Raw genomic sequence first — 20494 nt, 5'->3', positions numbered from 1 at the left:
TACATGGCCATGTCCCTAGTGCAGAATGAAGGTCATGCCCTGAAAATGTAATTATATGTATGTGGAAGGAATGCAGAGCCTATATATTGGGGTGACGGGTGAGAAAATACACCACTCCAGCTTTACTTTCAGCAGGCAGGTGATCATGACCAACACAGACATCATTACCACCACCTTCATGGAGGATCTGGTGGCAAAGGCAAGTTGAACTGACACGGCACATTAGACAAACAATTTTATCCTCTTGAATTAAGAGATGGGGTGGGAGCAAAAAACAATTCCCTACTAAGCTGCAAAACTATTTCCCTCCATCCAACTCCCCTTTGACTTTAGTCAGGTCACTGCCATGATGCCAGAAAAAGGAATGTCATGGAAATAGATATCTAATGACAGCAGTGGAAGACAAAGTGAAGCCTTTACACAGGATTTAGCTAATTATATTTTGGGCAAATATTTATTTATCTAAAAACAAAATAAAAATCATTTTTAAAGGAAAAAAAAAGTATTTAAATAAAAAACAAAATTGTGAAATGTTATGGCACAGAAGTTCAAGACAAGTATAAATCCAGTTGCCACAACTGTTGCGTATTAATGTTGCACATTTTTCTATAAAGGCTTTATTAAAGGTATTTACATGGCAATATGATGTGTAAATATATACAGCAAACTGGGGACAACTTTTTTTTGGATTCTCGTATGAAAAAATGCCTTAAATACAAAATTTTAAAAGAAAAATTGAAGAGTTCATCCCCAAGCATGAAGAATGTCCCATCATCCCTTATGTCCAAAGTATCAATTATGAGGCAGTTTTGAGGTTCTGGCCAAACCCATGGGAGATTCAGCCAAGGTTGTGTAGTCTCAAGTTAAATCGCACAGCATGCAGTTGCAATAGTTCCATACTCAATGGACTGCGTAGTTCATGAGAGATATTAGAATCAATAATATTTTATCATAGTTTCAGTCTAGTTTGCATTATTCTAAGTGGCGCTCAGGAGTTCCTATGCACAACAGTTCCTTAGCTGCTCGAGTTTGTGTTTCAACTGTTCTCTCCTCCGCCTCAACTGCTCTTTCTCTGCAATCAGTCTGTGTTCATCCGACTGGATGGAAAGAACGTACTCTGTTGCTTTTTTGAGGATGACAACCTTGGGAGCCTTTTCATTGTTGGCCACCTCAGGTATCTGGTCACGCAAGGCAAAGAAACTCAACTTCAGCTCATTTCTCCTCTGGCGCTCCAAGACATTGTGTGTTCGCCTCTTGTCATTCTCTTCCGAATCTGATGTGCGCGGACTGGAGCCACTGGAGCTGGAGCATTTTCGGTTGTTGCTGATCTGTTTGAGAACTCTGCCACTGTCCAACCTTAGCCTTTTCGCAGCTGGGTATTCAACCTTGGTGGAGGGAGGAGCGGCGTAATTGTGCTGATGGATGTTGACATGACACCGTTTGAGAACCAGCGGGCTGTGGTGGGGCTTACTGTGCTCTTCTGACGTGTCTGTGCTAGACTCTGTGCTGGATTCGTATTCATTCGATTCAGTTAATGTAACAACATCGATTTCCTCATCTTCCTCTTGTTCTTCTTCTGCCATAAAAAAAAAAAAAAAAAAAGTGTAACTTGTATGTAGAGATTTCCAAGATTACTCTATGTATAAGAGGAGGCTACTCTGAGTTGTACAAGGAGGAACCCAATGACAAACCCTTCTTAAATCTACTTCATTATGCTGGACACCACTTTCCCCAAGAGCTTTCCTTTACGGAAGCAATGCTTCCAGTGCAATAGGACACATGGACTGCAGCCCAAACCCGGGCTCCCTGATTTCAAAAAGTTGTAGTGGTCTTGCGTAACGCTGAGTGCATGAAAGATAGTAGGAAAGTTTAACCTCGGTTGTCAGCAGTACGGTGCAATAAAGCTCCCAGACTCAAGCTGCCCTTAATTATGGATTTAGAAGGCTTTGGCCACGCCTTAAAAGAAAGCTTACTTAACACACATGGGTATTCAGAGACATTTTCTGAATCTCTCTTGATCTGTTAATTTGTGGAAAATAGGAGGGAGTTTAAAAAAAAACAAAAAAAAGGAAAAAAGGAAAAAAACTAAAAAGGGAAGATTGTAGAGCTCTGGGTAAAAACTCACTTTCAAACCAGATTTACGAGGGAGCGGAACCCGCTGTCACATACCTAAGGAAGCATTTCTAAAACTTTCCCAGCCCCATTCACTCCCCTGCAGTCACTTTCACTAGCACCTCCCTGACTGCACATTCCCCCCGCGGCTCTCGGGCGGGAGTTAACTCCTTCCCGGCCCACGGGTGACACCGGGAGCCAGCCTTATCGGGACCCCATTATGAAAGTTTAGCCCTCCTACACTTTCTTTTTATTTTTTAACCCCTTTTCCCTCCCTTCTCCCCCGGAGGAAAAACCGGGCTGGTTTTCCAGGAAATAAAACTGGCTGGGACTCTCCGTGCCTCGCAAACGTGGCATTTAAAAAAAAATCTCACGCTGGGAGGGGGGCAAAAGGGGGGTGAGGAGAGAGGCGGGGGTGCTCCCTTCCAGCTGCGCCCCGGGATCCGTTGGCGCCGCGAGGGTTCCCACGCCCTCCCGGAGCACGCGTGGGTCTCACTCACCCGAGTCGCTGCTGGTCGTGGGCGGCGTGTCGTCGCCCAGCAGGGACGCGGGGCTGGCGCCGGGCGGTGCGGCCCGCGGGGCTCTCTCGCTCAGCGGGTAGGGAAAGACCACCGAGGGGTCGATGCAGTCGGCGGCGGCGGCGCCCAGGTCGTGCAGGTAGAGGCTGGCGGAGGCGGCGGGGGACGCGGCCAGTCCCGGTGGCGGTGCCGGCGGCGCGGCGGGCGGCGGTCCGGGGCGGGCGGCGGGGCACCCCTCCCGGCGGGCTGCCTGGTAGGACGCCAGCTTCTCCGAGACCACCTTCTCCAGCTTGGCGGCGGCGGAGAAGCCGCTCCACATGCAGTCCTGGATGATGATGGACTTGACGCTCTCGTCGTCAGGGTCGCAGATGAAGCTCTGGTTGACCATGTCGCCCCCGAGGAGCTCGGTCACGATCTCTAGCTGGTCAGCGGTGGAGGGGAAGCAGGAGGCGGCGGCCAGGCTGGAGCGGCGGCTGGGGGAGAGGGGCGGCGTGGGCAGCAGCTCAAACTTCTTCCAGATGTCCTCGGACGGGGCGGGGGGCTGCAGCTCGCTGCCCCGCTGCTGCGCCGCCAGGTAGAAGTTCTCTTCCTCCTCCTCGAAGTAGAAGTAGGGCTGCACGGAGTCGTAATCGTAGTCGTAGTTCTTGCTGGAGAAGCCGGCGCTGAGCGGCATCGCGGCGGCTGGTGCCTGCGGGAGGAGTAGGGAGAGGGGGCACCCGGGTGAGCCTGGGGGTCGGCTCCCCCGGCTCCGGCGGAGCTACCGGCCCCCGGTGCGCAGCGCTCCCTCCCGGCTCCCCCGTGCCGGCAGGGAAATGCGCAGTCGCGTTTAGTAATTAAAAAAAATTATAGTAATTTATAAAATTAAAAAAAAAAAAAGCCCACGTCTCTCCTTCACCCCGTTCTAAGTGCGGCGGGACAATCGGGCAGGGCGACCTGACCTACGAGGGGTCGACTGCCGGTTCCCGGACCACCCTCCCCGCTCCCCCGGAGGGGCTCCCGCAGCCCGGCCGCCCGGCTCGGCTGGGCTCAGCTCGGCTCCCCGCCGCCGCTCACACGGGGCACGGCTCCGCCACGGAGCTCCTTCCCTCCCGGGACCGCAGCGCCATCCCTATCCCGCGTCCCGGCGGGAAGGGGTGCCGAGCGCCCGGGAGCTTCCAGCCGGGAGCCGGGTTGCTTCTCAGCCACCCACCTGGGCGTGCTGGCACTGCGCGGGGACAGGCAGCGACCTCGGCAAACTTTGCCAAATCTTGTCACATATACATATATACCCGCAAATATATATATATATATATGCATATAAGCAATATATGCAATAACCACACCGTGCCCGCGCATACGCGAGAAGCAAATACTCCCCTCCCCCCCAAAAAAATTAAATTAAAATCCGAGCGCAAGAAAAAGGATGGGAACGCCGGAGCCCCGGCAGAGGAGAGCGTCCGTCGGGAGGGACCGTCGGTATCCAGGTCCGCGGAGCGCAGCCCCGCCAGCAGCCCGGGTGTCACCAGCCCGTGTCAATCCAAACGCCACAACCGCGGGAATCGAGTGATGGGAAGCGCAGAGCCCCGCAACTCACCGGCTTCTCCAACGCGCCAGCTGCGAGACGTAGCGAGGCGATTATTGCAGGCGGTGAGGAAACAACGAGGGGAAAATGGATAGATGATAAAAAGAACCGCCGGGAAGGACGAGGGAAAAATTAAAAAAAAAAAAAATAGACAAAACGCCGGGAGAATGTAGGTCTCTTCCTCCCACCACGGTTTGATAAACCCCACGGAGCGGCGGAGCAGCCGCCTCCCGGCGCGGTCGGTCGCTGGTCCGGGGTGGCGCGGCGCGCTGGCCGGTACAATAGAAGTTTAGTTGCTTTCCTCCTTTAAAGCGCCGGCGAGGGGCGGGAGGAGCGGCCGCGGGGGCGGGGGCAGCACCGCGGGGCCCCGCCGCGCGCTCCCGCCCTCCCCCGGCAGCCGCGCAGGCTCTGCCCACTGCCGCCGCGGGAGGGCGCTCTGCAAAGGGGGCCGCGCCGCTCCGCGCCCCCTGCCCTGCTCGCTGCGCACAGATCCGCGGCCGCGCTTTGCCCCCGCCTCCGCCGGCCGGGCGGGAAGGAGGGAGGCAGGCAGGGAGGGAGCTGTGCCGGGAGAAGCGATGTCGCGCTCCGCGGCCCTTTTTATTTATTTTACAATTTTTTTTTTTGTCTTTTACTACGAGCCGTGCACGGACAGGTCGGAAGTAAACATAGTAAAAAAAAAAAAAATTACTAGCAGGGATTAAAGGCAGCTCCTCGCCGCTCCCCTCCTCCCGCCGGCGTTCCCGCAAGGGAGAGCGCGGTGCCCCCCGATGGCGGCGGCGGGGAAGGGGCTTCACTCCCCCTCGCCCCGCTCGGTGAGACTCCGGCACCTCAGGGCGAACTGGTCCCGCAGCACAGAGCGGTGGCCGAAAGGCAGCGGAGGAGGCGCGGGCTGCCGGCACAAAGGAGCGTGTGTAGCTAGAGCACCCCCCAGCCCGGTCGCCGCTTGATTATCCCGCCTCTGCCGGCGTCTGCAGAGGATTAAACCGGGAGAGGGCGGAGGCAGAGCCCCACGGGGGTCACCTTGCAGCCGCTCTGCCTTTGGCGGTCCCCGCGTGTGCCCCCGCCCCGGCTTGTGCCGCCCCCGCTCTGACCACCTCCTCCCGCCCCACGGTGACCCCCGACCTCCCGGTCATCCCCGAGGGATGCGGAGCTGCGGCTGCTGCGGAGCTCCCACGGGGCGCTCCCTCTTATCCCCATTCTCCATCGCGGGGGGTCCCGCGGGGACCCCGTCCCCAACGAACCTTCAGCTGCCGGCGACCCTCCCGGGCATCGCCGAGCCCCTCCCGCACCTGCTATTCCCCCGTCCCCCGGGGCATCCGCTAGCCTCCGACCAGCTACGCCCCACGCATCCCGCCACCAACTCCCTACGCTGACCTCCGCACTCGCGGAAGGTGGAGGGACACCTCGCTGTGCCCCCCGAACGCTTCTAGGCGCCTCTGCCGTCCCCACCGCGGGCAGCCCGCCGGGATGTTCTATGCCTAAAAGTGTATTTATTCCCCGCTTCCCGGCATTTCGCTGAGCACCCGCGAGCGGCAGCCCTCGGGGCCGGGCTGCGGAGCGCGAAGCCTGCCGGCGGGGCGGGTGGGACCGGGAGGGACCCCCGTCGGTGCCGCGTCAGGAGCCGCCGGCTCTGGGCCGGCCCTGCGTTCCCACGGCAGCCGCGCCGCTTCCGCGGGGCCATCGCGCCCCCTCCCGGCCACCGCGCAGCCCCCGCCGCGCCACCTGCGGCACCGCGCCCCCCGAGCCACCGCGCCCCCGGAGCCACCGCGCCCCCCGAGCCACCGCGCCCCCCGAGCCACCGCGCCCCCCGAGCCACCGCGCCCCCCGAACCACCGCGCCCCCCGAGCCACCGCGCCCCCCGAGCCACCGCGCCCTGGGCTGCAAAACCCCCCAGCCCCCAAAAGAAACCAAGAAAACCTCGCTAAAACCCCACTAATTGTTTTGGTTTGGTTTTGGTTTTTTCTTCCCCGATCGTGTTTGATGAAGAGCGTTTCCCCAAGCAGAGTGTGTACAAACATCACAGTCCTCACAGAGCAAAGGGCTACAAGAAAACTCAGACCATCTTCTGTCCCGTGTCCTGCTGATAGAGGAGGGACAGTATTATGCAGAGAGGGTGATAAGAGTTGTGGCATAGGCATGGTGTAGATGCTTCACCTACTGACATTTCCAGAGTGGGATATACACGCCCTTGCTTAGAAATGGCTTAAAATACATTGTGCTATTTTTAAATAATATCCCCTCTGTCTATAGCAAACCTTGCTGATGTAAATGGAAGTAACATGACTAAAGGCAGGCGAGAAAGGTGCAAGATCCAAATTACTCTAGTTACAACTAGTGTAAAATGTGATATGGGCACTTGTCTATTTAGGAATAGCATCAGTATCACCAGACACACAATAAATGTCCTCAAAATTGTAAAAGCTGTTAAAGTTCAGATGGAGCTGGTAACAGGAGAAATATTTTGAAATTACTCCAGTATAGATAGGCTTGAAAATCATGATCCCATTCACGGTTGCAATAGAATCACAGGCAGAGCAATTAACTGTAATATCATGCAGGGTTATGACTTAAAGTGAAGAATAAGTAACATGAGCAGATGGACTCTTAAAATACCCTGTGTTCACAAGAATGGAAAAACAGGAAAGGAAGACTGAGAGAAATGTTCTATTGAAACAATACAGCCTTCAGAGGAAACAGTCTTTAAAATATTCTACAGGATTTCTTCAGGCTTGCGCAGATTGTGAGCTCACTTTCTGTTGAGGAGCCAACTCTGAGGTGCATCAGCATGGCTCTTATGTGGCAGTTTTAGTGTAGATGGAAAAAAAGACATTATGCTCTGATTTCTTTTGTTCAACCTTAGCTAAAAAAGAACAGAGGCAAGGTGTGAAATCACTAAGTATCAATTTCCAGTAAAAAGGCCATTTTGACAAAATAGTTGTTACACAGAAAGAGTAAATGCACAAGTATAACATTAAGGATGACAGCAGAGTAAACGTGATTGTTTAGACATGCAGGGGTTTAGTGATCAAAAGGAAATGGGAGGGGACTGAGCTTGGAGCCTGGGTGGAATTTATGTGTGATGGCAGGGTGGGAACCTGTGAGAAGCAGAAATGAAAGCAAAACCTGAGAGAGAAGTGGAGATGGTGGGAAAAGCTGTCATACCCCCTGTCTGGAAACCCCTGAGACATATCATAATGTGCTGTGTGCCTGTGCCACCTACTGCATGTTTTGTTCTCAGGAGACACCTGCAGCTTCTTTTTCAGAGGACAATGAGCTAATAGCCCTAGGGTCACTGTGAACACTATACTCGGTCCAGCTCTGGGGCCCCCAACATAGGAAGGAGAGGGACCTGCCAGAGCGAGTCCAGAGAAAGGTCATGAAGATGATCAGAGGGCTGGAGCAGCTCTGATGTGGGGAAAGGGTGAAAGAATTGGTGGTGTTCAGCCTGGAGAAGAGACCTTACAGCACCTTCCAGTAACTAACAAAGACCTACAGGAAAGCAGGAGAGGGACTTTTGACAAGGCGATGTAGTGATAAGATGAGGGGATGTGGCTTTAAGCTGAAAGAGAGTAGGTCTAGATTAGAGACCAGGAGGAAATTCTTCTCTTTGAGTATGGTGAGACACTGGAACAGGTTGCACAGAGAAGTTTTAGCTGCCTTATCCCTGGAAATGTTCAAGGTCAGATTGGATGGGGCTTTAAATAACTTGGTCTCATGAAAGGTGTCCTTGCCCATGGTAGGGAGTTGGAACTAAATGATCCTTAAGGTCCCTTCCAACCCAAACCATTCCATGTGTGTATGAACTCATAGCTCTCTTCAGAAATTTCTGCTGAAAGTTTCACATGACCTCTCCACAGATTTGCAGCTTTCTGGCCTTCCACCAGTGAGAAACAGGAAAGCACTAACTAGATACTAATTAGTCTTGGAAAGCGTCTTTGAATGAGTGATGTGCACAAGCAAATGTGTCTGTGCAGTCAGAGCCACTAAAATAGGCTAACACACTTTCCTGATAGCATCTGTGTAGAGAATCATGTCCCCATTGCTACCCTAAAAGACCCCAGTCCAAAAAGCAGAGACATGCTACAGAGTCAAGGAGAATCAGATTTGCCTTATTGCTATGAAAGCCAGAAAATAAATGAGTTACTTTTTCATCTCTTTCAGCAGCTGTAATTTCTTTAACAATAGGAGGTGAGATATGTGTAGGCAGAAGCTGACAGTGTTTCTGCAAGCTGCACAGCACTGACTAAATTAATAACATCTTCCTACCCCCCTCCTCCAGGCTCAGAGAGACTCATATGCTGTGCTAATGAGTACTTTCTCAGTGGACTTCCCAGCACAGGGGAGAAATGCAGATGTCTGGGAGGGCCACTGTCCTTGTCTGTTTACTGTGGTGAAAAACAGAGACAGAAATACACCTCCTGTTGAAGTTGGACAGGACCCACCACTGCAGCTTCCATCCACCTAGCTCAGTATAGCAGCCACAGCCATGGTCCATGGGTCTTCAGAAAGATCGTGAACTGTGCAGAAGAAATCAGTGGGTTTTGTGGCTGATGTGTTATCAGTATGAATGAAAGAATCAGAACAGTACCATGAATAAAATAAAATAAAAATTACATAAAATAGAATAAAATAAAATAAAAATAGTATGCTAGTTTTAAACCAGAGGTAGCACATATCAAATATAATGGTCTTGTCTGCTGTTGGAAGCCAAGGCTGTTTTCATCCTCCCTTTGTGGAAGTCCATCTTCAGGCAGTGGTGTCATGGGGTCAGTGAAAGTGGTATCTAGGGTAATTTATTTGTTTGACTCTCCTTCATCCTCTCAGCTATGTGCCCAAGAGTGTTTGCCGCAAACATAGCACCTTCTACCTCGGCATCACGCCACTCTGTGATCCTCACTATGGAAAAATTCAAGCTGTTTATTACCAACAGGAAAAGGGAAATGTACAGAAGGCAATTGATGAAAACTGAATGGGGAGAGGGCTGAGTAAAGAAAGGGTTACACTGATATTAAATCACTCTCCCCAGAACCACAGTGAGTATCACCTCCCTCATAGCAATCCATGAAAATCCCAGAAAATAAGTTTGATCAAGAGAATCAGGAGAGAGCTTGAAGTACTTCTCAAGCTTGGGCAAACCAAAGGAGATTGAAAGCGATACTTCCCATGGTCCAGAATTAGGACCTTTATTTCTTTTTTTTTTTTAATTGTTAAAACCAAACATTTTAGATTTTAATTTTTCAATTTCAGTGCATATGAAATAGGACTTTTTATTATTTGTAATTATTAAAAACAAATATTTCAGATGTTGATTTTTAAACTGACTGCATATGAAAGCAAGTTGTCAGTGAAACAAAGCACAAGCAATTTTTAAAGGTGGTCTGTCATTAGGCACATATGTATTGCTATGTATTTGTCTTGCTTTGTCCTGTTGTCTGGGATCATGAAATTGAAGAAGATATCAGATTGGAAAACAGTAATGTAACTAACATTTTTGAATACAGAAAATAAAATCCTTTACACCAGCTTTGGTCTTTCTGTGGTGTGCAGCCTTTACCTTTTTTGCTTCAGGGTAAAATTACCACAGCTGTTGATTTAACTTTGTTTACAGACAGTTTAACTTTGCAGCTCCTTCAAACCATCACAGTATCTTTGGTATCGAATTTTAATTTGTTTTCAAGCAGGGCAGCTCTTGATTAGTGTATTCTTAATTATATAAAATTATTTATCTGTGTATACAACTAACTTAAAATTGCAAATAAACTATTTTTCTTTTCTAGCTATTTCTGTTGCTTAAATATGCTACCTGTAAACTGATCTAAGTCCCATGAAAACAATACCAAAAGTACAAGCAGGGTTTGAGTCAACCTTCCTACACAAATTAACACCTTTTGACAAGGGTGACTTGAAGGGACCTAGCTACCACCAGTAGTTCTGGCATTTCTTGATAGAAGAGTGTTTTGTCCAGCTGAGGATTAAGGGTGAATTACAGGAAATCTGCACTGATTTAAGTATGTGATAAATGAGATGATTTTCAAGGTCCCTGTGAAAGATCAACAATTATTTTTGAAAGCCTGGATGATTTAAATTTCTCTTCAAAAAGAAAAAGAGCTGTTTCAGAACAATCAGTCCCAAAAGCCAGTCACACATCCCCACGGCCTCTGCATACCCTGAATTGTATGCTGCAGTTATCAGATTGTCAAAACATCCCAGCTCTGCTTGATTAGGTCCTCTTTAAAGTATTAAAGTCATTTGCAACTACTTACTGATCAGGTACCACCTCTGTCAAGCCCTGATCTTTGGAGCTGTCATGGGATCAGGGCCTCTTCCAGCCCTTCAATATTGGTGTTCCCCTGCACAGGACTCACTCTCACTGTGAGGCAGCAGGAATGAGTTTTTCTGCCTCCCCACGCATGTGAAGCCACCTCCAAATTGCACCTGCAAGTGCAGAGAGTCCCTCTCCCTTTGGCACAACACCAAGGGGGTCTGCAACACCGCAGCTGGAAAGGAGAGAAAAATTGAAGGTTATCGTGCAGGTTTCTTACTGATACTCGAAAATAAACAAACCCTCCTGTAGCAACTTCCTTGTGGGTTTGATATGCAAGCAGAGGAGCAAAGAGCTCACTGTCGTTCTTGCCACACGTCCTGTGGGGGCACAGATTCAGAAACATCCGAGTGCATCAGATATTATCTGAGGAAGGAATGTGTCAGCTGACAGCAAGGCTGGAAACTATTGAAACAATTGTCAGCTGGGCCATTCTAATAGCTATCTCTTGTCTCTTTGAGAATTAATACACAACAATCCTGTCCCATCTACAAACAGGTGAGAGTAAAGGACCCTTCCAGGAATTATTCAGCTGGTTGCTTTAGAGATTAGGTATCTGATTGCTATCAAATTAACAGGTTCAGCCACAGGAACACATTCCAAGAAAGAAAGTGGCCCTATTGAAGGAGACTGTCTGGAAAAGTAGGTATGCATGGCCTTTAGAAAACACCAGAGATTGTAAGTGTTACTGGTCTTGTTACAGCTCATAGGTGGTTGGATCTGATTTTGGGGGTAGGTGGAAAGGTACATGCAATCTACTTATCTGAACCAATGTAAAGTCCACACTTTCTTCAAAGTTCAAGCTTCTGGTGAAGATCATCAGATCTCCCTTTTCTGGCTCCATGCTGAGCCAGCTCAGAAATGCTCACAGGTTTTGCTTGTCTTGCTCAGCAGGTGAAATTGATGATTTTCTTGTCAACCCTTATATTAACCTTGGAGCTCCTGTTTGATAAAATCTTTATGGAAAGGAAGATGCAGCAGTGAGTTTGTAAGTATTTACAGAAAATATTCCTGACTTAATGTGTCTGTCTTCCATGAGTTTCTGCTATCAAGTCATGTTTTCTTTGGACTGGTTCAGGGAAGACAACAGTCACATAAAAAAATTGGTGAATGATCGCATTTGGCCTCTGCAGTCAAGGACAGATCCTTTTCAGTGCTAATGCAGTTTACTGTTCAGTGCTAATGCAGTTAAATTAAGTTTACTTTTCAGCCACACTCAGACAAAATCATACTGATTCCACCATTGAGAACTTTCTGGGAACAACTCAGCACTTTCATCTGCCCAAGTCAGTGTGATGCTGACACCGTTCTCGTGAGCACTCTGCACAAAGCCTTTCAGAGTAGCTGCTCACCACCAAATGGAGTCCTTAAAAGGCATCAGCCAGTTTCTAACTCTTCACACCTAAAACCTTTCCATGCATTCAGTTACAGTCTTCTAGCAATGTTATGTAGCTGATAACTCCTACTTCTCTCCAGCTTTGTTATGCAGTGCAGTTAATTCTGAATCGATCTGGGCATATGCAGTCAAGTACAGGAAGGATGTTACCTTGGCTGGATCAGGGCTTGCACTTCCCAGGTTTCTGGGTCCTAATTGCCTCAGGTCAGGCACCCAGATATAAGGGACAGCACTGGGAAATGTGGGTTAAGCCATCAAAAATGGTCATGTCAGCAGACTTTGGACATGCAACGTTACAGCTCTGTGTTCCTCTAAGCTCTTTGTATGACTGTTTTAGCTCCACTTTGGTTACTTTCAGTGTAGTTTAGTTGAGCTTTCCAGCAATCAGAGCAAATTCAGAACTGTTAACTGCACTCAGGCTAGACATCTTGGGCAGATGAAGCTTTCTTATCTGTGGTGGCTTCTGCTGCATTTTGAAACAAGCATAAGAGAGGCAAATACATCCATGAACATTTGCTGCCAGTATGGATTTAAAAGCAAAACGCAGTCAGAAAGGCTACAGAAAAACTACTTCACTTGGCTGATAACTCAATTTGTTGATAAGAAAGAGGGAGTGTTTTGTCTCTCTGTATCAGATAAGTGACTTATCACTCCCTGCACTGTTGATGATGAACATGTTCATCTGGCAGATAGTGGCAATAAAGCTGCATCTCCCCTTTGCACTGCAAGACATATGCTGCATCAAATGAAATTAAAGGAAATAGATTTAAATAACTTCTTGGTAAATGCTTTTAAAATCAATTTATAATTAACCTGTGGAACCTCCTGCTGCATTTTATTAGAAAGGGAAATATCATGCTTGAAAATGGATGTTTTGTGTAAGCAATAATATGGGGAGGTAAAAAGTGTAAAAAGAAGGGAAAAATGACATCACTCTATGGGATAGGATTGCCCAGTTTAAGAGGTCTGTAATTGAAAGTGTGAGGCTCTATTTTCTTCCTGCACTATCCAAATGTAGGTTGTTGTTAGGTATAGCTGTACTTCTGATCTGGTTGGCATTTCTTTTTCCTGTTGTGCACACAGACCCAATACGGCATTGGAGCCCACCTTTGCCGGAGGAGCAAGCATTTCTGGGATGAAGCAATATCCTGTTACAGCTTTTTTCTGAGGTGTTTAAAGCATGGAAGGAGAATAAATACACATATGCTTTTACCTATTTTTTGTTGCCCAGGTTGGGGAGGCCTCAGCAAGAAGATGTCAGGATGCATTTCAGCACTTAGTGTCTGGCTGCACAGCCAGGCTGTCCTGCAGGATCCCAGTGTGGATGCAGAGCCACAAATGCCTTGATTTCCACTGCTGGGGGAGGTGAGGACAGAGAAAGCCTCTATCTGTTGGTACTCACCAATGCAAATCAGTGCAGTGGGTTGTAGCCACACATCTGCATTGATCCACTCCTCAAGATTAAGGCTAAGCTTCAGGACACTTGTGTGCTAGTCCAGGCTTTGACCTTGTAGGAGGAATGCTGTTCCACTGGGCTTGTTTCTGCTTGCTTTGGTTAAATTTCTGCATGGCAGAAACTGGGCTAAATCTCCAAAATTGGCTGTGCACTGTGCGCTGATGGGCAATTCCAGGGAACTGCTCAGACTCAGCACATCAAACCCAGCTACCAGGGACTTGGAGCCACAGCCCCTAGTGTGAAAACCCTAAAAACTGATTCAGCCTTACTGCTAATTGTTTCCTCTGAAGGTTGTTTTTGTTTTATTTTCTTACTTCATAAGATTCGTGGTGTTACCTACATCCTGTCCTTCCTCCTGCTGACATTCAGACCCTGTCCTATGCTCAAATGGGAGCAGAGGGTTGCAATTATTACTGCAGTGGCAAGAAAAGCTTTGATCAGAAATGAGCCTTATGAGGAGTGTGCTGAGGGATTAATGTAGAACTGACTTCATCAGCAGCTGAGAGTTCTGTGGAGGAGGAATTTAGGTGCTTCTTACAGCCTCAACAATGCAAAGCAGCCGTCATCAACAAGGTGTTCCCCAGAGGATGCTAATCACTCTCCTCCCTCTTGATCAGCAGTTAAGAGTGTCTCTCTTTCTACTTATCACTTAGTCAGGGATGCCAGAGGTATTTCTTAGAAGATAAGAACATTATTTACACCCAGGCTTAGAAAGGAAAGAAGGGGTTGTCAGTGAGCTACAACCATTATTGTTGCTGTTATCATTTGTATGGCAAAGGCACTTCACCGTGCTCAGCCCTCATCTTGTGGGGCCAAGTATGTCATAGTGACCCTACTGCTGCCTTAGCTCTGAAAGGGCTGAACGAGATGTGCAGCAGAGGAGGGGCAGGGAGGGTCAGAGCACTGAATACAGGGTCCTACATGCATACCGGTATAGATCAAGGGAATGTGGGAAACCCCAGATTTTCTCTCACCTATCGTGGCCTGTGTGTTTAGGGAGCAGGGAACATCTCTCCTCCCTGTTCAGTTCCATTAGGACTCAAACCACAGTGTCCAATGGATTTCGGGTAACCTTTCTCTACCAGTATAGTTCATCTAGTTGTAGGGTAGAGGTACTCTCCTGTTAGAGTCACAGGAAAGGACAGTGAGAGATGCATCTCACTTTTGATGAGAAGAGAGATAAGAAGTTAGAATATGTACTTTAGGACCATCTAGCTCTGCTCCTTACTAAGGACTTTTTCTTTCTTTCTTTTTTTTTTTTTTAAGTGGATGATTAAAAAAAGTATGAGCTTGAGTTGAGACTGTGTGCTTCAGAACACCAAGTTCTGTCTATGCATGTGATGAGAAGGCTGGGTGGGTACTTATGCCAACCCCCACAAACAATGTGCTAATATCTACAGCTACTATGTTGTTAGTGCTCTGATATTTAACCAGAAGGTATCTCTGCCTTCAGCTCATGATCTTCTCAGCTTCCCTTGTTATTCTTCCTCCTAAACAGGAAGAAAATTATATTATGTCTATGAAGCCAAAGGCGGGGTGTGTGCATGCTGTGGAATTCAGTCATGATATTGCTAATTGAAAGGTCCAAGGTCATTCTTACATCCTTATATTTACATGTTTGGTCAAGGTCATTCTTACATCCTTATATTTACATGTTTGGTCATTTTCTCCTGCTCTGCAGGTAACGTTAGAGTTGCTATACTCCCTCCCTCAGCGTCCCAGAAGCTGCAGTCTGCTAAACAGTGAGTAGATGGGGTCCTCGAGGAGTTATGAAATACAAAATCTACGGGATTTTGTGTGATGAAGATTCCCTCCTACTCTTAGCTCTTCTGTACATGAAAAATTGGAGAACCCATGTGTAGGTCAGTCAGTTAAAATGATACAGCATATGAAGTGCAGGTGTGTTACGTCTGCAATATTATGATTAATACAGAAACCAAGCAGCTTTAAACAGGCAAACCTCAGTACCTGGGCACCCATGGCAGCTCAGAGCTTAGGCAAAATTCACTTACTTCACTTTGTCCATACAGGTTTTACAGCCTCTTCTGAGATTACCAATGCTTGGGGAAGGGTCTGTACCATCAGCTGTGTGGCTCTGAGGTGTCTCAGGTGTGTCACTGCATCTCTGCATCACTGTGTGCAGTGCAGACCTACTCCTACTGCCAAATGGGTTGGTGCTGCTGGAAACTGAAGGGAAACATCTGGGGCAGGAAGAGGGGTGGTCTTCTTCAGGTGTGGTCTGGTAGTTTGATTGAGCAACTTCTGTCTCTGGCATGGTGCTGCCTCTGGTTGTTATCCTTTGGGGGGCCATTTGCTTGGCCATGCTGGTTGTTACTTAGAGGTTTCCTTACAGCATCAAGGAGGAGCAGGGAGCAGTGTTTTGGTGGCCATACAAAGACCCTGGGTGAGGGCAGTGGTGAGGGCAGATTCCTCAGTGTCCCTTCCAACTGCTTCAGGATCCTCTGTACCCCTTCAGACCTTGGTAACCGCAGATGTTAGTGAACACAACTATGTCCCAAGCATAGCAGTGTGTAGGAGAGGCTGCACCATGGAAGCATGCACTGAGAAAGTTCAGACCTCAACGTGCCGTGCTGGTGAGGTGGGCCACTGGAGGAAGGGCAGAGGACATCATCTGGTCTCCTCTGCCACCTCTCTTTGACCTTGCAGTGATTTCAGAGCCTGGGATATCAGAGTAACTATCTTGCTGCAAACTTAGACTTGTCAATCACACATATACATGAAACTCAGTAATAACTACCTTATATATTCATTCCTAAAGTGGCTACAGAGAGATTTGATGTTGCATAATTCACCCACTATCACTGATCACTTTTTACATCCTTGCCTGAAGGCAAAGACTTTGGTCAAGCTAGAAATGCAGGTAGTTTCTAAACAGCTTCAGTTACTGGACTAAATGACTGTTTGGTGACTTATGAGTTGTGAAAGCAGAGGAAAAAAATCTCAGTGACTGTATATTCAAGCAGAAGAGGAAATTCTGTGATGGGGAGTCACTGTTATGCTCTTGCTTTCAGCTGCTACTTGAGGAAGGGGTGACTCTTCACCAGGCTCTGGTGCTAGCTCAGCTCCTCCAAACATGAGGCAAGCCCAGATGCAAACTTTGTGGCTTAGCCCCATGTTAATATGTTCCCAAACACTAATTAAGCGTGGTGAATGAAGGGAGAAATGCAGGTTAATGTAGCATGCTGGCAGTTTTGAGACTGGCTGCCAAATGAAAGCTTTGGAGGTGATGCATAAGTAGAGGCCAGCAGCCTGCACACGAGTGAGCTGGAGGGTTTGGGCTGGTGTGAATGCTGCTTCCTCTGGAAGGAAGATGGAAAAAAAAGGTTTCAGAGTACCAGTATCCAAAGGAGAGTGGGGAGGGAAAAATCTGGGATGTGGGAATAGATAGTCTTCCTAATGATGAATGTTGGAGACCCCCATTGCCTTAGGCAGAGTCTACTGGAAATAAGATGGAAGTGCAGGTAGCTGGAAACTCAGAGATGTGCCTGGAGGTGTTTGCAAGCTCTGCAACAACAGTGATGTCATTGAGGGTTCCACTTTTGATGGGGAGTTAGAGGGGTTCTTAAATTCCCAGTCTGTACACTGGATTTTCTCTGCATTAGGAATCCCCTTTGTAGAGAAAGCCCTGCAGACAAGGCTGCATTCCATTTTCACCTACAAATTCCCAATATCAGGGCCAAATAGACAGTGGAAGAAGAGCTTTTGCTCAGTAAAAAGTCACTGTGTGATACCTGCAGATGGAGTGATGCAGGACTGACTTTGGCAAGGGGGTGAGGGGTTTTTGCTGAGCAGTGAGTCAAGAGCTCTGTGAGCTAAAAGCCAACAGTTTTCCTCCTCAGTTCAGCAGGTCTGTGCTGTCATTACTGAAAAACCATAACCAGCTTCATGGCATCAGAATGTGCTGCTGGGCAATTAGTCTCCATGGGCTCTCCTGTCTCCTCCATTCTGTTTTCTACTGGATGAAATATTCCTTGTTTTTCAGGTGGGTGAATGGAAGGTTGAAGGACAGCAAAGCAGTGCAAAGAACAGATGTTTGGGATAAGGAGAGAATATGAAGCAACATTACTATAAAAGTGGGAAGGAAAGAGGATCAACTTCAGTGTAAAATATTTACAGTAAAGCTGTTGACTTGGAATTCTCTCACAAATTCCTTTCTCAAACCAGGCTTTTGAAGGGTTTGCTGAAGCTCACAAGCCTTAGGGGCAGGTCTGTCATGTTCAGTTTCTACAGGCTTGTTTTCAGCAGCTCTGGTGCAATTTTGAGATTGTTGCAACACTTTCTGGACCAAATGCAAAGGCCTCAATGTCCCACCAAGTACCTGCTTCTCTTCTTTCTCTCTATGCTCCCACAGCATCGATATCTGAAATTGCATTACAGAGGATGGAGAAGAGATTGTGTAGGTTGCAAATGGTCCAAAAGGATTTTTTAATCTCTTATTATGAAGTATATGCTGGGATTTTTTTCCTCCTGTCCTACTTTCATGAGTTGAATAATAGGAAAGTTTACATCAGAAAGGACTGCCTGAATTAGTCTAGTACTCCCCAAACTTCTGTATTGTTTTTTCACACAAGTATTCCCATCTTGGCTTTGGAGGGCAGGAGCTGAAATGCCTCCGTGCTTAGTTACCTCTATTTTTCCCTCACTTTATGGTTTCTCATAGAATTATAGTATGGTTTGAGTTGGAAGGGACCTTAAAGATCATCTAGTTCCAATCCCCCTGCCATGGGCAGGGATGCCACCCACTAGATCAGGTTGCTCAGGGCCCCAGTGGAGCATCCCTAACTTCTTTGGACAGCCTGTTCCAGTGCCTCACCACCCTCGCTTCTGTCTCCAGGGTAAAAATGACACCTTTTTTATATTCCTTGCTATCTCTTCTTCCCTCCTCCCAAGCGACATGGATCCTTAAGGCTCTTCTAAGCATTTATGGTATCATAAATGCATGTAATCATGAATATGAACAAAGGTAATGTGCTGCTTGGAGTATGTAGGGATGATATGCTGAATGTTTCCTTGCCTGATCAAACCTAGAACAAAGGCAGCAGGGGAGCAATCTGAGTTCAGGAGGAGATGAAGCACCATTGAGTTTAGGAATAGTTCAGGTTTGTCTTGGAGTGGCAAGACCCAACCTGGTGTTGCATCTGCAGGCTGATGAGGAAAACTAAGATTTGCATTGGTTCCAGTTCACTTCAACTGGAAGCAGGAACTGAAGCTACAGAAAAGTTTTTTTTGACTGATTCCAGCCAAGAAAACAGGCAAGGTCAGCAAAGTCTTGCTCTTAGCTCTGAGCAGAGCAGAGCCCATCTGTCCGTTTGCCTGGGGCTCTGCAGGCAGCCATCTGCCTCGATAACCGAGCTGTAAAAAGCACAATCTGAAGGATGGAAGCAGAAGCCAAGGAGGAGCTGGACCTGCCTTTCACACCCACAGCACTCTGTGCAGGATGGCTGTCAGCAGTGAGCTGGTGGTGGCTGCCATCTGAGTGCCACCAGAGCAGAGCCATCCCAGCAGTGCAGCTATTGGACCTTGCGGCACTGCTTCAACCATCACAGAGGACTTGATTTGGGTTGTGTTTGAGCCTGGCCTCTGAGGCAAACAGTCATTGAGCAAACAGGGGCCACAGCACCATTTCTGGTTAGATCTGGAGGTAGGGAAAGTGCATCTTCTCAGCAGAGGACCTGTGCTGTGCTTGGCTTGCTGAGCAGAAATGCCCTAATGAGAACATATGTTGTCACCCATCTGTGTCAAAGGGAGCCCTGTTTAGGTTTCCCCAGCAGATGTGACTATAACAGATGTGTTATAACTGTGATAGCTCATGGGAATATGGATCATGCAGACCTGGTGAACTGTGGGGACATATAGCACTTTTGCCTCATGGACTTGAGTACAAATCTCAGTAATTCTGCAGAAGTGGCTCTGTATAATCATTAAACCCTGTTCATTAGCTGGCCAGCCTTGAGAGAATCTTGTTAAAGGAAAAGCTTGCCTGTACTGATGGTTTTAAGAGAATACTCATTACTTAGCAAAGATCTGATATGTAATGAACTGGTTTACAGTTCAGTTGTATTTGTATTCAAGTAATATTTACAGTTTCCATGCTAAGAGCAGATGAGAATCTTTTAATCGAGAGTAAATCTTTAGGAAGTCCACTGCTGTTAATAGCTTACTCTAATTTTGCATGAAATCAGGATATAAACTGTAATGGAAGGTATGTGAGTTAGGTTTTTTTATATGGTGCATTATACCATTACCATTAATACCAATGTTTTAGACTGTGCATTATAACTATAATTTATCTTAAGCATCTCACCTTTTTTTCCCCATAGAAATTGGAATGTTTGGGCTGAACTTAAATCGCTTCCCAAATGACATAAACAAACCCAAGACAGAATAGGAAGTTATGCCTATATAATTGCATCCATTTGCGCTCCTGCATTAAGTTACAGGGAAAATGCTTTCCCAACTAGGTCACTTAATTTTAGAACAATTAGTAACAGCTATATCACTATTTTTTTCTGAGTATTCACTGAGTCTCTGTAACACATCAAATTCTTAAAAAAAAAAAAAAAAGAGAGAAATATGTTTTGGTTGTGAAAAACAAAAACATATAAATCCTTGTCTCTCACACCGTGGTTGGGTGGTCTAAGAATGTTATGTGCTCTACATAAACCAAAATATATATTTTTGTATTTATAAATATTTTTTCTAGTTCTTCTCAAAAGGGGGTTATGAGTAAGTGGTTTTGAGGGGCTAGATTTCCACCATGCTGGATTTTTCAGGAACATTTTTCCCAGGGCTGCAGGACCCATTGGACATCTGGAGGTCATGTTCACCCCTGAGTGCCTAACCTGTGCTGCTCTGCTGCCCGGAGCACCAGCCTCATCTCTGGGGAAAACACACTGTGAGAACCTCAACTGCTGGAGCTCATCATTGCAATCCCTGATCGTGGCTTGGCATTGTCCAGGCGTGGCGTCATCAGCACAGACACGAGGATGCTCTCTCAGCAAATTCCTTCCAGTCCCTGCTGAGGCTTCTGCCAGCACACCGGCATCTGCTGGGGCCTGCGGAAGGGGCACTCTCACTGTCACAGCTTTTCTGGCAGAAAACATTTGCA

At 47.5% G+C, this 20494-nt stretch overlaps 1 protein-coding gene across 1 annotated transcript; it reads right to left on the bottom strand.

Annotated features, from left to right (window-relative positions):
- Positions 1-426: 426 nt before the first annotated feature.
- MYC (MYC proto-oncogene, bHLH transcription factor) lies at positions 427-4485 on the bottom strand. The gene is made up of 3 exons (XM_085053569.1): positions 4204-4485; positions 2613-3318; positions 427-1576 (listed from the first exon to the last, which is right to left on the bottom strand). The coding sequence occupies exons 2-3, from the start codon at positions 3301-3303 to the stop codon at positions 999-1001; spliced, it is 1269 nt and encodes a 422-aa protein (XP_084909695.1). The 5' UTR covers positions 3304-3318; positions 4204-4485; the 3' UTR covers positions 427-998.
- Between the last annotated feature and the right edge of the window lie 16009 nt (positions 4486-20494).

Source organism: Lichenostomus cassidix, chromosome 2 (assembly GCF_008360975.1).
Source record: "Lichenostomus cassidix isolate B80296 chromosome 2, HeHo_3.0, whole genome shotgun sequence".
NCBI classification, from domain to species: domain Eukaryota; kingdom Metazoa; phylum Chordata; class Aves; order Passeriformes; family Meliphagidae; genus Lichenostomus; species Lichenostomus cassidix.
This window is presented reverse-complemented; position numbering and strand designations above follow the sequence as displayed.